Source organism: Grus americana, chromosome 11, assembly GCF_028858705.1.
Source record: "Grus americana isolate bGruAme1 chromosome 11, bGruAme1.mat, whole genome shotgun sequence".
NCBI lineage: Eukaryota > Metazoa > Chordata > Aves > Gruiformes > Gruidae > Grus > Grus americana.
Genome location: NC_072862.1, coordinates 10,786,685 through 10,800,245, shown reverse-complemented (window position 1 = coordinate 10,800,245; position 13,561 = coordinate 10,786,685). Strand labels below are relative to the sequence as shown.

Below are 13,561 nucleotides of genomic sequence, written 5' to 3'. Positions count from 1 at the left end.
CTGCAGTGGCTCAGGTGAATGTTTCGCCATTTTAGGTGTTAGTGAATCTCAGTGAGGTAACTTCAAGCAAATATAAAGGAAGATTTTTTAATTTTTTTTTCCACGCTAGAAGAGAGGAAAAGAGAGCTTCCTTGTGACAAGGAAAGCTTTACTAATAGGGGAATACTGGCCTGGTAGGCTCTTGATTTTTGATGCTTGCTAAAAAGAACTAATTGAGATGAAGCAGCTGAGCAGCATCACGGATTTGTATCTAAGGAATTCATGCTGTGTTTGTTCTGCTTCTGGTGGTTGGAAGAGGTAGGTGATGATTTGGTGGTGGACCTCTTCTTGATCTTTGGGCCTTCTCCTTATGCATCTGGGTTTCTGGTGGCTTCTGGTCTCTGCTGCACAGAAGCACAGTGTACCTGTGAGCAGCTCTTGACAGAAGGGTTGCAATTCCAAAAGTAAAAGTGAGGGCTAACAGATAGCTGCTGTTGAAAACAGTGGCCCTGCTGACCTCCTCACTCTCTCCCTTGACAAGATTAACAGAAAGTGAATAGCTCTTCCCTGAGCCCTTCCAACATAATGAGCACCAATGCAGGAGCCAGGAAGAAGGCAGGACCTTTGCTGAGAGGTGAGCCCGTCCTATTCAGCAGCAGCTAGCTGTCAAAGAGCATCTGTAGCGTTGACATCCGAGTTCCTAGCGTGGCATCCTTGAGGCTTATTCCTCAGAAAAGTCTTCTCTCTGAAAGCTGTGTCTCCTAGTGTGCCTCAAAGTGGATGTGCAAAGTGGTTGTGCTCTTCTGAAAACCTCACTGTAGTATTGAAGTCAAATATTTGCAAGTTCCAAGTAGAAAATCTGGACAAGTTAATTGCTCAAAATCTGTTTTCCAGCTTCCAAGTGTGTAATGGAGCATCTTACAATTAGATGGGGAAAGGTGAGTGTTGAGCTTACAAGGGCACGTAGTTTGTGCTTGGGTGGCTGCTGAAGGAAACCTCATTCAGCAGCTAAGTGAATAGTCTTACTGGTTCTATCACACACAGCTGGCTTGAAAATGTCAGATCAGAATCTCTGAAAGGCAGGAGAATTGTGTTTCTGTCCAGCTCTGGGTTCTATGGGACCTACTGTATGCTGATTTTTACAGAGTTGTTGTATTTACTAAGTGAACACTGTTAGCTGGTGCTTTTTACTAAAAACTGATGCGTGTTTTAAGAATATTTTCCATAGTAATCTCATACAGCAACAAATGTTGCTTAATAACTCTGGGAACTGTAGATACAGCACAAATTGCCTTGTGTATTCCCCTTACCTTTGATATTCATTCTTTCTCCTGTGAGCCTGGTCCAATGCACTAGCCATGAACCTCCTCCATGTAAACAAAAACCTCTGTGTGTTTAGATTGCTGTCACGTAAAAGTAAAGAGTGGTTAGAATTTGCTCTAGCTCCCACTGGTTTTGCTGGGAATTGGAGTTAGACTTCTGGAATATGCTTGGGTGCCACTGAGAGCCTAGAACCAGCTCCTGTTTTCACACGGGCTGTTGCAGTCTTATGTTCAACCACGTATTTCTGTCTTGGTTCCATTTTGTTAAATCACAGTGAAATGATATATATGGTTCTGCTTTTTGTACCTATTCTCTTTAGAACTACAGTCATAATGTACATATAATGATGTTTGTCCCTTTTTCTGCCTTTCTGCAGCTTGATCTAGTAGTACTGAATTGCCACTTCTAGTCCTAATCTTATGTTGTTTCACATCTTTTTCACAACCATCTCAGTATCTGGTAGTGTTATAGCTCAAATCTATTTATCCTTTATCAAGACTAATTAGTGCCTCAGAAACAACCAATATACTCACTGTAGAAACAATTTGTGGGTTTAAACAAGATAAGTCAATAAGAGAAGAATGCTGTCAGAGTATACCCTAGAGCTTTCTAATGTTCTCAGGTGGAGTCATCTTCTTTAGTGTGTTTTTTTTTCTTGCTCTCACTTCCTCCCTGATCATCTGATTTCTTTTTCTGTTTCTCTTTTGTCTTCGTACATGGCATGTTTCATGTTAACCTCTTCCTATGTTAAAAGGACATCAAGAACTGATGCTGCTGTTGTCTTTGTCATTTCCAGAGCTCTGCTTCTCCGTGTGTGTGGTTCCCCATTTGAGGAATCTCTTGATTCCAGCACTCTCCTTTTGCTTGCTGTGTTCAAATCAATAAAGCTGTCCTAGTCCTAATAGCAGTGGGCTGAATGCTGCATCTGATGCTCTTCCGTTGTGCTTCCCATTAGCCTAGAATAGAACTGCATGGCCTGATAAAACATGCTGCTTGGTTCTCCCATCTCTGTTGCTGCAAAGCAGGGCCACAGATACTGATTTCTAAGCTTCTCTCACTAATACTGCATGCTGCAAACTAATGAAATGTGTGACTTGATTTTGTCTGTTACGGGACTTGCCTGGTCTGGGCGAAGTACAATGCTAGAAGATTTTACATGGCAGTGAGCTCTTTGAATAGCACCACAGTTACAACTGGTTATCATTCAGACTTCCCTGAGCTGCTAAGGGTTAATCTGAGAAATGTGTAGTAGCACAAGATGCCTCATAAAACCAAAGCATCTGTCTCGGGCATCTGGCTGTGCATGTTTGCTAGTTTTCATATGGTACTCTGTATGAGAAATTAGTTACTGAAGTTGGGACTATCCTTGCTCCAAAGGAGTGCTGTAGTTAAGACTTTAACTTTCTCTTTCCTTAAGGAACCCTAAGGACCTTGCAATATGAATAATTCTCTGGAGAACACCATTTCCTTTGAAGAATACATCCGTGTGAAGGCACGAACAATCCCCCAGCACAGGATGAAGGAGTTTCTGGACTCCCTTGCTTCCAAGGGGCCAGAAGCTCTGCAGGAGTTTCAGCAGACGGCCACCACCACAATGGTGTATCAGCAGGGTGGCAACTGCATTTACACAGACAGCACAGAGGTGGCTGGGTCTTTGCTTGAACTTGCTTGTCCTGTGACAACCAGTGTCCAGCAGCAAACTCAGCCAGAGCAGCAAATACAGGTTCAGCAACCCCAGCAAGTCCAGGTAAGTGTCTTAAATCATCCCTAAATGTATATTTGACTTGCTAACCCATGGAGTAGTGTTCAGAGCCAGCTACTGTCTAACCTGACACCATGGGCAAGCACTTAAGAAGTAGGGCCAATTAACTTTATATAGGACAGCACTGTTTCCCTTTCATTTAAAGAATTTGGTAGTAAATTTCTCTCTTGACTGTGCCTCCATTGAGCCCTGCTGTAGGAGGAGTAGCGTACATAGCAATGTAGTGGTGTAACCTATTGGAGAAATGGTTGACAGTTCTGGCATGTGCATGACTCCCTGAAGCCTTGCACTCTGTCTGAAGCTGCTATAAATACCACCCCCCCTCTGCTGCTCTTGCTTTATCTGGTTGTTCAGGGTGGCCCTGGGATCTAACTCGCCCTCGGGTTTTTTAATGAAATCAATGCTCTAAATGATTTTGCTTGAACATTCTAAAAGTTGTAGTTCCTGAACTGCCTTTTAAGTTGGGGGAGGTGCAGGGGAGTCATCTTATGATATGAACCAGGGGAAGATACCTTTCAGGAAAGGAACTCTAAAAGATGCGTTTGTGTCAAGGTAGATTATCCCTTTGCACAGTGGAAGGAGTCTTCTCCGTTGGTTTTTTTTTAATAGGTATTACAGTAATTTTTATTAAGTATTAAATGAGCAAATCCAGCACCAGTGGGGGAAAAAACGCCAAACCTATAACTTAGGATAACTGCTTTGGTCTTCAAACACATTTCATAATTTGAAGAGTTTGTGGATGGCAGGGCATTTACTAAGTTTTTCTTATGACACAGCTGAACTCTGTCTACAGCTGTAATTCTGATACACTTCAGATACATTCATGCTACAGAAGGCAGAAAGATTTATAAAGTTGTGAGCTCTCTTCTTTTGCAACAAATTAGGTTATGGAGACACAAATGACTAGAGATAAGGTAGTGTGAACTTGCTGCAGTGCAGTAGACTTGTGCTAGCAGCTCACTGGTGTGCTTTTATCCTACAGCAAAGAAAAACTTGCCTCTTTCCCTGGGTAAGTGATCTCCAATCTCTCCACTGAGTAAATGAATGCTTAACTGGGACTTCTGTAACCTGTTGCCCTACAGTAACTTGTGTTGCAAGGCTTTTGAAGAATAAAAGCCTCTAGTCTCAGAGACATGACTTGGATCTCTGCGTGAGTCTATTAAAACTGATCAAGGGTGCTTTTGGTTCTGCCAGCTAGCACATTTTTTGGGAGAAGTTTAACTTTTCAGTAGAAGAATTAGGAGGGTTGGTGTTTTTGGGTGCCTCAGCCTTGAAGATGTGAAAGGCCCCCAAACCAATTGTAAAAGTCAGAAGGAATCTCTCTTTTTTTTTTTTTTTAACCTGCTGCTGCCTCCTTTCAGAACTACTCAAAGTTCAGACTTGACCACTGCAAGTCTAGTAACAGAGATAGAGACGGAGGTCACATATCATATGCTCCAGAGAAAAATAATCTCCTGACCTTCTTGAAAATAACCGTAGAGTTGCTGCCAGAGACCTGATCCTGTTTTTTAAACTGAATGGCCTGCATTCTGAATATGAAAAATATCTGTTGAAAGTCAAGATTTCAGCAACTTTCCTAAAGAATGTTGTCTACTCTCTCCCCCTTGTTTTTGATGTGACTTTACTTTAAAATATTTGCTTTCGCATCTTTCAGTTCAGATGATAATTAATGTTTGTGCTGCCTACCCTGCCACTTGCTTTAGGATGTTACAAACCCCCAGAACACTTAGGTGGCACATCTGGCACTAGATATGGCTGCAGCTTTTGTGCATCAGCAGTGCAACTGGATTCATGTGTATCTAAGCAGCTAGCTCAGAATTATCTTGAAGGTTTGTTTTTTTTTTTTTTTTTGCAAGGATGGGTTGGAGAGGAGTGTCTTTACCTCTTTGCAAAAGTGCTTTTCTGTCTGTCAAGATTTCTTAGAGATGTGATTTATGTTAAACCCGTAGTTTAGTGTTTACCTGTCTCAAGACTGTCACTGTGGCAGCAGTAGCAGAGCATGGTGTCTGAACAAAGCTGAATTTTGTTGTGGCTCTGGGGGTGACAGTGTTCCACTAGAGCAGTGCACCTGATCCAGCTGGCTCGCTTTGCTAAAATACTGCTTGTGTTGTATTATGAGAAATTTTGGTCATCTGCTGAAGCCTCTTAGCTTTTGATCAAACTTATGTCATCTGGTACTTGACTTGATAATCTGTTTAGTTCTTGCTAATCCAGTTGCAAATCAGTGGAAGACCCTTTGAATGACTATGCTTATGTCTGGCAGTGTGACAGTGGTGATGAAGGTGACTAATAATATGACCAGTCAGATGACCTCACGGTTGCAAGTGCTGATAACAACCTTATGATTGTAAAGCTAGACAGATAGTGCTCAGGTTTCATCCTTGATTTTACTTGCTGTGAACAACCAAAGACAGTGCCTAACTGCTTGCTGCTTTTATTTATCCTGGCAAAATAAATTTCCTGTTGGAAGAAGTGGCCACCGTAGGGTTTTCTTGCCTAAAAGAGTCAACAAACTGTTGCCAAATGTTTATTTTAAAGGCTGAGTGGATGCAACTGTTGGGTTATATACTAGTCAGTGCCATAGTACAAGTGTCTTGGAGCTCCTTCCATGCCCAGTATCACAGCAGTGCCATTAGCAATCTTAAAGAGTTTAGTATGTCAAGTTGTCATACCCTGGGCTGCATCAGGGAGTGGCTGGGAAGGGCTGCGTTTGCTCCAGTCAAGAGTTTTATCAGCTCTGCCTTTAGTGAGATTGTTGCTAGTTGGTTTTGTGCATTGAGGCCATCGAATTAATGAGGCCATCGAATTGATGATGCCAGCGAGAAGAGGTGTTAGCACTGTGACTTGCTTACTGAATAGGGTATTTCTGCAGGGGTCGGTGAAGCTCTTGCGCAAGAAGATTTAACTGAAGGAGTATTGGAGGACAGAAAGTGCCTTTGCTTAGGATATATACAGTGCATGTGGGGAGGATCCTCAGTTTCAGCTTTTTATTAAGGCAGTGTCTGATATCTAGGTGGCAAGAGCTGCTTGGATAGGGCTTGAGGGGAGAATGCTACAGGAGGGCAAGATTGCAGAACTATATAGGGAACGGTTAAATGCCTGTGTAAAATGTCTTTCAGTTGAGACTTGTGCCTTTCTAATTGCTCAGTTCCTTAGGTGTTTACTGTTCAGCTTTTTCAGTCTTCCCCCAGTCTAGTCTGTGACTTCAGACAACTATAGGAAGCTGGGCATTATTAATGACATAAGGCAGGGAAAGTTGCCCTTCAGTAGCTCAGAAGAAAATCTTATCTCTGGCTCTGCACAGAATACATTTTTCATTCACTTCTGATGGATGCAGCTTCCCCCTGCCCCGGTTTTGGTTCTGAAGCTTAGCCTGGAGGTAGGGCTCCTACTTGCTTACCTTTGAAAAGCATCCCAATAAGATACTTGTGTAGCAGCTAGTATTAATTAGCATTTGCTAGGGCTGAGTGTGCCACTTTGCTCTTGACTGTAACTATTCTTTGGTGTTTTCAAGGTAGCACCTTCTTGTATAATGGCAGTAGGTTCCTCTTTGAGAGGTAAGCTGTTTTGTGTTCCTTGGTTCACGTGTTTTAACTGTCTTAGGTCTAAACCCTGCCCCAGGGTACAGCTTGACAACATAATCTTGATATTGTAACTGTTCAAACACATGCAAGGCCTAATTTGGCCTGTGGAATTCTCTCTCTGATGTTGATGAATGAGCAGAGGAGTGAGAATCTGTCTGGCAGTTGTTCTGAAAAGCTGATTTGTACACTCCCCATAGACCTTGTTTACTTAAATAGATAGCAAAGGACTTCCTGTAAAGTAGTTGAATAACAAGTTCCAACATTTCCTGCTACTTCAGTAATCTGAAGTATACTCAAGATCTGGTTTGTACTTGTATGTATGCTTTCTGGTGTAACGTTAGAAGGAACTCTTTTATTGCAATGTTAGTTTTTTAATGCTGGAGTCACTTTAGCTTAGGACTGTTGTTGAGGGAAGTGTTATTTTAAGACTTCTTTCCTTAAATTGGGCTAAAAAATAATTATGAGATTGCTCTTCTGCTTTCACTAACTTTTTGTCCAAGTGTTTGACTTCTGTCAGCTTGCTCAGATGTGGAAGTTTGAGGTCACCTACATTACTTCTGGGGGGGATTTGGAGCATACTTCTCACAGCAAGTTTGCCATCTGCCCCCGCTTACCTCTCATAGGTTTGGGGCCTGTCATTTGGGATTCCCTTCACATGAAACTAAGCTGTAAGATGCAGTCTTGTTGTGCCTAGGTGTTTGTCTCCCTTGGCTAGTGGGCAAGACTAGACCTAAGTTTGAAACAGTCTTCTGAAATGTATGGTGTGGACATGTTTGTAGGTCTTCAGTCTCGCGCTGAAAGTCTGCTCTTCTTGTATCCTGCTACTTGCTAGTGTAAATGTAGCTTCAGAAACCAGTATGTGTTTGTGAAAAGAGGCATTTAAGAGCCTGTCAGGTGCTCTAGGACAAGCTAAATATCAGAAAATCCATGCAAGCAATAGTTGGTATGCATGCTCATTTGGAGTTAGGTAACCCAGTCAAACTGCAGATGAGATTTTCTTTGCTTGGGAATTCTTTCAACCTAATTGTTTCAGAACTGCAGTTCTGCAATATGAATTCCTTGTTGGGCAGAGAATCCTCACAGGGCAGACACGTTATGAATCCTACTTGAAAGTTTATTGGAGTTAGTCTATCAACCATGAGGGGAAAAAAACTTCTGGAAACCACGCTTCAGCTGTTCGTGCTTGCTACTTATTTTCTCTTTGTGTGTGCTCAGTTCTAGACAGAATATGTTTTTGAGCCTAATGTGACAGAAGATTTTGTTTAAGGGAATCTTAAAAAAAAAAAAAATTAGTTCTGCCCTCCTGTTACTATGCAGAGCTGACTTCTAAGACTTTTGATTCTCTAGTCAGCTAGTACTTGGTCCAGCTTCTTGCTATTTTATGGTAAAAATGCATTTCTCTGTGTGATGGTAGCCTGCTGGGAAGTGATTCTTTTCATGCTGTTAGATCCAAACTTCTGGCAGTAAGCAGTTTTTCAGTACTGGTAACTTGGCATGTTCCTCTCTTGCACCAGCATAACCCAGGAATTCCCAGCATAACATGTTCTTGCTTTAATCTTCAGCATAAGGTGAAGATTTAAAGCCCTCCCTGTTGGTCTTGGCCAGTAAATTTAAAGCATTCCTCTTCGTGCAGAGTCTTTTAAATCAACCGCTGATGATGTTTAGTGTAATTCTTTGTCCATTTTTTCTCAGATAGCAAGTTAGGCAATGAGGTCAACGTAAGAAGCTCTGGTCTCAGACTGGGTTGAAGTCTGTAAATCTGAAATGAATGCTCGTAGCACTCCTCGGTGCAACCTACTTGAAAATAGGGAGGGATTTACTGCGAAATACAGTTGTTAAAATGTAATTCACAGTGGGATGCATAATGCACGGTAGCTAGAGGTCCAATATTCTTTTAAATAGGAACAGTCTTTAGTCAGAAACATGATGTCTGCAGTTTGCAGCATGGAGAACTTCCAGTGATTCTGGAGTCTGACTTCTTCATCTTGTTTGAGTCTGGATTCCTTCTTTGGGTGTTAACAATAACACTATGTGAACTCTAAAGCAGTAGCAAGACATCCTAGTTACAGGGGTTAGGATTTAGTCCTGGGGGAGTATAGTAGGGCCTCAGGTCATGATTGATCATCTACTGAAAGTGATGGAAGTTGCCCATCACTTTTAGAGACAGTAGGCTCAGGCTCTAAAATGGTTAATGGGTCAAAGCTGTGCCAGGCAATGTTTAGACTGGATGTTAAGAAGCATTTCTTTACCAAGAGAGTGGTCAAACACTGGAACAGGCTTCCTAGAGAGGCGGTCAGTGCCCCAAGCCTGTCCATGTTTGATGCATTTGGACAATGCCCTTGATAACATGTTTTAGCTTATGGTCAGCCTGTTGGACTAGATGATCGTTGTAGGTCCCTTCCAACTGAAATAGTCTATTCTATAAAAGCGTAAGGAAGAAATTACTGTCTTGTCAGGTCTGTTCTTAGACCATGCCACTTCTGCTGACAATGCCTCTTGCTTAAAGGTATTCCATTACCTTTCTAATTGCATTACATGATAAAATTGTTTCAGCATAGGAGCGGACTTTCAATTCTTACTGCTAGCAAAAACCAAAAAGTCCTTACTTTGTATACGTTACAGCAGTAACAGGAACTGTAATGTAAAATTTTGTATAGAAAGAAGGTGGGGGTACTTTTAAGATGTTCTCACTCAACAGGGTAAATTACATGTTTACCTTTTTCTATGACATGATTTTGAATCCTAGCAGATAAAGCAAATGTTTCTTGTGTGAAACTGAAAATATATCAGTGCAGTAATGCATTTTAGTTTGTCCAGTCTTGGGCCTTTGCCTTGCAGGTAATTTTTTGAATAAGGACTTAAATTAATACTAAGGACTATATTAGTGACTTTTAAAGTCAGATATTTTGGACGATACTTGCCTGAGAGGTGTAATTGAAACTGGCTTTCTTAAACTGAACTCTTAACTGGGATGTGTGTTTGGGCCTGTTTGCCCAAGGCAATACTCATGATGTAGGGCAGTATGATAAGAGTATCAAATAGAACTGAAGAAGCATCTCATAGGTGACTTCATCTTTTTCAATTAACTGCCTGATCAAATCACTCATTGATGCAGCTTTTGAAACTGTCGTGCTGACACAAGGTCATATGTTTCTTGTTACGTTACAGGAAATTATTATAGAAAGTCCACGTCAACTGGATTACAGTATACTTCATATAGCTCCCAGCAGGAACCTGTAAAATTCCCTATTCTTCCTGGAAATAGAATTAGTTCTTAACAGGAGGTGACTTATAAAACTGGTCTGCAAGTGGTGCATTTTGCCACCCTACTTTTTTTCCTTAGCAACTCTTAACATTTTTTTTAAGAGTACTTAGGGGTGGTGTTGGGAAGTGAATTTCTTGTATCTGCACAACACAGACCTGCGTGGTAGTTCTTTTTGGTTTTGTCAGGCTGGCTAGTGTGATGTCTATGCAAATGCTACAGTAGCTTGACTGACTCTGGAAAGTGAGGTAGAAAAGGGTGAGAGAACATGAGTAGGAAGACACAATTTTGCAACTAAATAATTACGTGTTGGCTTCAAACTTCATATGGCCCTCATAGGTGCCACTAATAAAGCTCTACATCTCTCAGTTGGAGTTGAAAGGAGAGGTTGAGTAATTTAATTCCCTCCCTTAAGATATAGTGTGTTAAGGAAGCCTGGAGAAGCAGGTGATCGTGGGAACCTGGGATATCACTTCTAGGACAAGGCAAATGCAACAAAGTGGCTGTTTAAATGTGGAGGATAAACAGTGAAGTGTCTGCCGGAGGAGAGCAGACCTCACTTGGTGCCCTGGGAGTGAAGGTACCAGCTGCGTTGGGTTTGAGGCCTGGAATGTGAAGTTGTTGAGACCTGAACTTTGTGTTGGGGGCTACCTCTGACTTCTAGCTTTAAGTCTGCTCCTGGAGTAGATAGTGTGACAGGCCTTGGACAAATGAGCATTCATATGAGAGGGTGTGATTTCTTTTTAACTCCCTAAAATAAAAGGAATTGTGTTTGAATCCAAGTCTTCACATATTTTGTCCATATTATTCAGCATCGTGTAAGTGCATGAGCTAGAAAATACAACTGAGTAATTTGGACAATAAATGGAATTAAATGGAATAAGTAAATAATGAAAAAAGAATTGGTTTTAATTATTATTGCCAAAGAAATACTTCTGAAGTTTCAAAACCAAACACTGCAGTGTTGCCCCTTAGCACATGACAAAAATTCAGGTTGAACTTGCAGTTTTCTATGTTGACACCGGCTTATGTAGCGTTACTATTAGCAATTGGTTTCAGAATAATATTTCTGAGCTTTACATGGAAAGAGCCAAGTGCTGGTTTCAACTTACCCATATTTCTTAGTGCCTGTCACTGGCAAACAATCCTATGGCTGTTTGGGGGCTGGGATTGAAAGCAGTAAAACAATCTTTAGAGCATAGTAAGAATGAGGCAAGCTCCTGCATTTTGTAGCAAGATAAACTTAATATCAGAATTGTAATGTGCGTGACCTTAAAGTCTTGCTATTGCAAGGCCTGTGCTGAAATAACATTTTAGCAATGCAAATAGCTCTGAAGACTTTTGGCTTCCAAGGATGCAATCTGTTGGCTTGAGCCCACAGAGCTTCGAGGATGGAGATGCAGCTCACACGCTGTTCTGTGTACTGGAAGTGTGATCATGTGCAACACTGAGCAAACACATCATCTACTGTGTTGCTGTTATCAACCAGACACTTCTAGAGTAACTTGGTTTCATTTTCCTGAGATCTTTACTAGTGGATTCATCTATGGAATCATAAACTGAGCATAAAAGACTTGGAGCATAGACCTCCAGTGAAGGGCCATCTCTGCTGGTGGCCCCCCTGTTGAATCACTGACACTTGGTGATCTCTAACTGCTGAATTGGTGTTGTTGCAGGTTCAGGTCCAAGTCCAGCAGTCACCGCAGCAGGTCTCTGCCCAGCAGCTCTCTCCACAGCTCACTGTCCATCAGGCTTCAGAGCAACCAATACAGGTCCAAGTGCAGATCCAAGGCCAGGCGCAGCAGCAGGCGTCCCAGACAATACAGAGTCAATCTCTTCAGAGCCCCAGCCCATCTCAGCTGCAGGCAGCTCAAATCCAAGTGCAGCATGTGCAGACTGCCCAACAGATCCAGGCTGCGGAGATACAGGAGGAACACATACAACACCAGCAGATCCAGGCCCAGCTTGTGGCGGGACAGGCCATTACTGGTGGCCAGCAGATACAGATCCAAACAGTTGGGGCACTGTCACCTCCACCTTCTCAACAAGGCTCTCCACGAGAGGGAGAGCGGCGGATCAGCACTGCTAGTGTCCTTCAGCCAGTGAAGAAACGTAAAGTGGATATGCCTATTACTGTATCGTATGCTATTTCAGGGCAGCCAGTTGCCACAGTGCTGGCCATTCCTCAGGGCCAGCAGCAAAGTTACGTCTCTTTAAGGCCAGACTTGTTAACAGTGGACAGCGCCCATCTATACAGTGCCACTGGGACCATCACTAGCCCCACTGGAGAGACTTGGACCATCCCTGTTTACTCCGCTCAACCGCGTGGTGACCTTCAGCAGCAAAACATAACCCACATCGCCATCCCTCAGGAGGCCTACAATGCCGTCCACGTCAGTGGCTCGCCAACGACACTGGCTACTGTGAAGCTGGAAGACGACAAGGATAAGATGGTGGGAAGTACTTCAGTAGTGAAGAACTCTCATGAGGAAGTGGTGCAGACTCTCGCTAATTCGCTCTTTCCAGCACAGTTTATGAATGGCAACATCCACATTCCAGTGGCAGTGCAGGCTGTGGCAGGGACGTACCAGAATACAGCACAGACAGTGCACATATGGGACCCGCAGCAGCAACAGCAGCAGCCCACATCCCAAGAGCAGGGGCAGCAGCAGCAGCAGCTACAAGTCACTTGCTCAGTAAGTTAAAACTGCTTGTCAGTCTCAGTCCGTGGTTAACAACTTGTGAATGTCATGGGGAGGGAGGATGACAGCAGACAGGTGATCTAGGAAGCAGAGATGTGTCTGTCGCAGTAGCCTCAGCATGACGTAGGGCTTTTGACTCCTGATAGGCATAGGACTGCAATGTGTTATTGTTAGTACGTAATTATAGGATTCAAAACTTCCCAAAAGAAAGTACAGTCTTGATCTCAGTAGTGTAAATTAATAGATACTCATCATTAATAGATACATGCTCATTGCTAGCTTCTTCAAAGCAGGTATTCCAAGGTCTGCAGTCTTCTCCTGAGCTGTTCTAGGGCTTGCAGTGGGCAGGCAGGGATGATTGCAGTGAACCAAGATGTGCAAATATACTAGTCACCTGGTTATCAGTTTGTGTTATGCAGCACATGGAGACCACAGCAGATCTAGTGTCAAAATCTGACTAGTTGTGAGCAAACTTCATGGATCAGGTGTACCTATCTGTAACACCATGTCCTGTTTCTGGTAAATGCCTTGTGCGTAAGAGCACAGTAATGAGCAGTGGCAAGTAAGCATCTCTGTAGTGCTTGGCAAACATGGCAGACATTTTTGCTGGTTTTTTAAAGGCTTTGTTGCTAACTTTAAGCCACAGATTATTTTGAATTGGCTTTTAAAACATGAATAACTAGTGCTATTAATGGCCTCTCTTGTATATGCAAATGGATTTAATTTATCTTTTATTACCAGAAAGTGAAAAGTGATTGATCTGTCAGAGCCTGTTTTTGCTGAATGGAATGAGGGCAAAAATATCCAAGTCTGCTAGCATAAATGTTGTTATAAATTCTTTCCAGTTTATAAATAACACTGTTGGCTTTATAAAGGCGTATATGCCCTCTACTTCATTAGTAGGCACTGAGACAAGGAGGATTACTTTCTGTAGTCATGTCTGGCTGTT

At 42.4% G+C, this 13,561-nt stretch overlaps 1 protein-coding gene across 2 annotated transcripts in view; it reads left to right on the top strand.

The window, feature by feature from the left end:
- The window catches only part of QRICH1 (glutamine rich 1), a 28,748-nt gene that overhangs the window by 2,082 nt on the left and 13,105 nt on the right, over window positions 1-13,561 (top strand). For both annotated transcript variants that reach the window (XM_054838077.1, XM_054838078.1), the window contains 2 exons: window positions 2,720-3,049; window positions 11,587-12,606. In XM_054838077.1, the coding sequence (XP_054694052.1) occupies window positions 2,741-3,049; window positions 11,587-12,606 (1,329 nt within the window). In that variant the 5' untranslated portion in view covers window positions 2,720-2,740. The remainder of the gene's footprint in view (window positions 1-2,719; window positions 3,050-11,586; window positions 12,607-13,561) is intronic.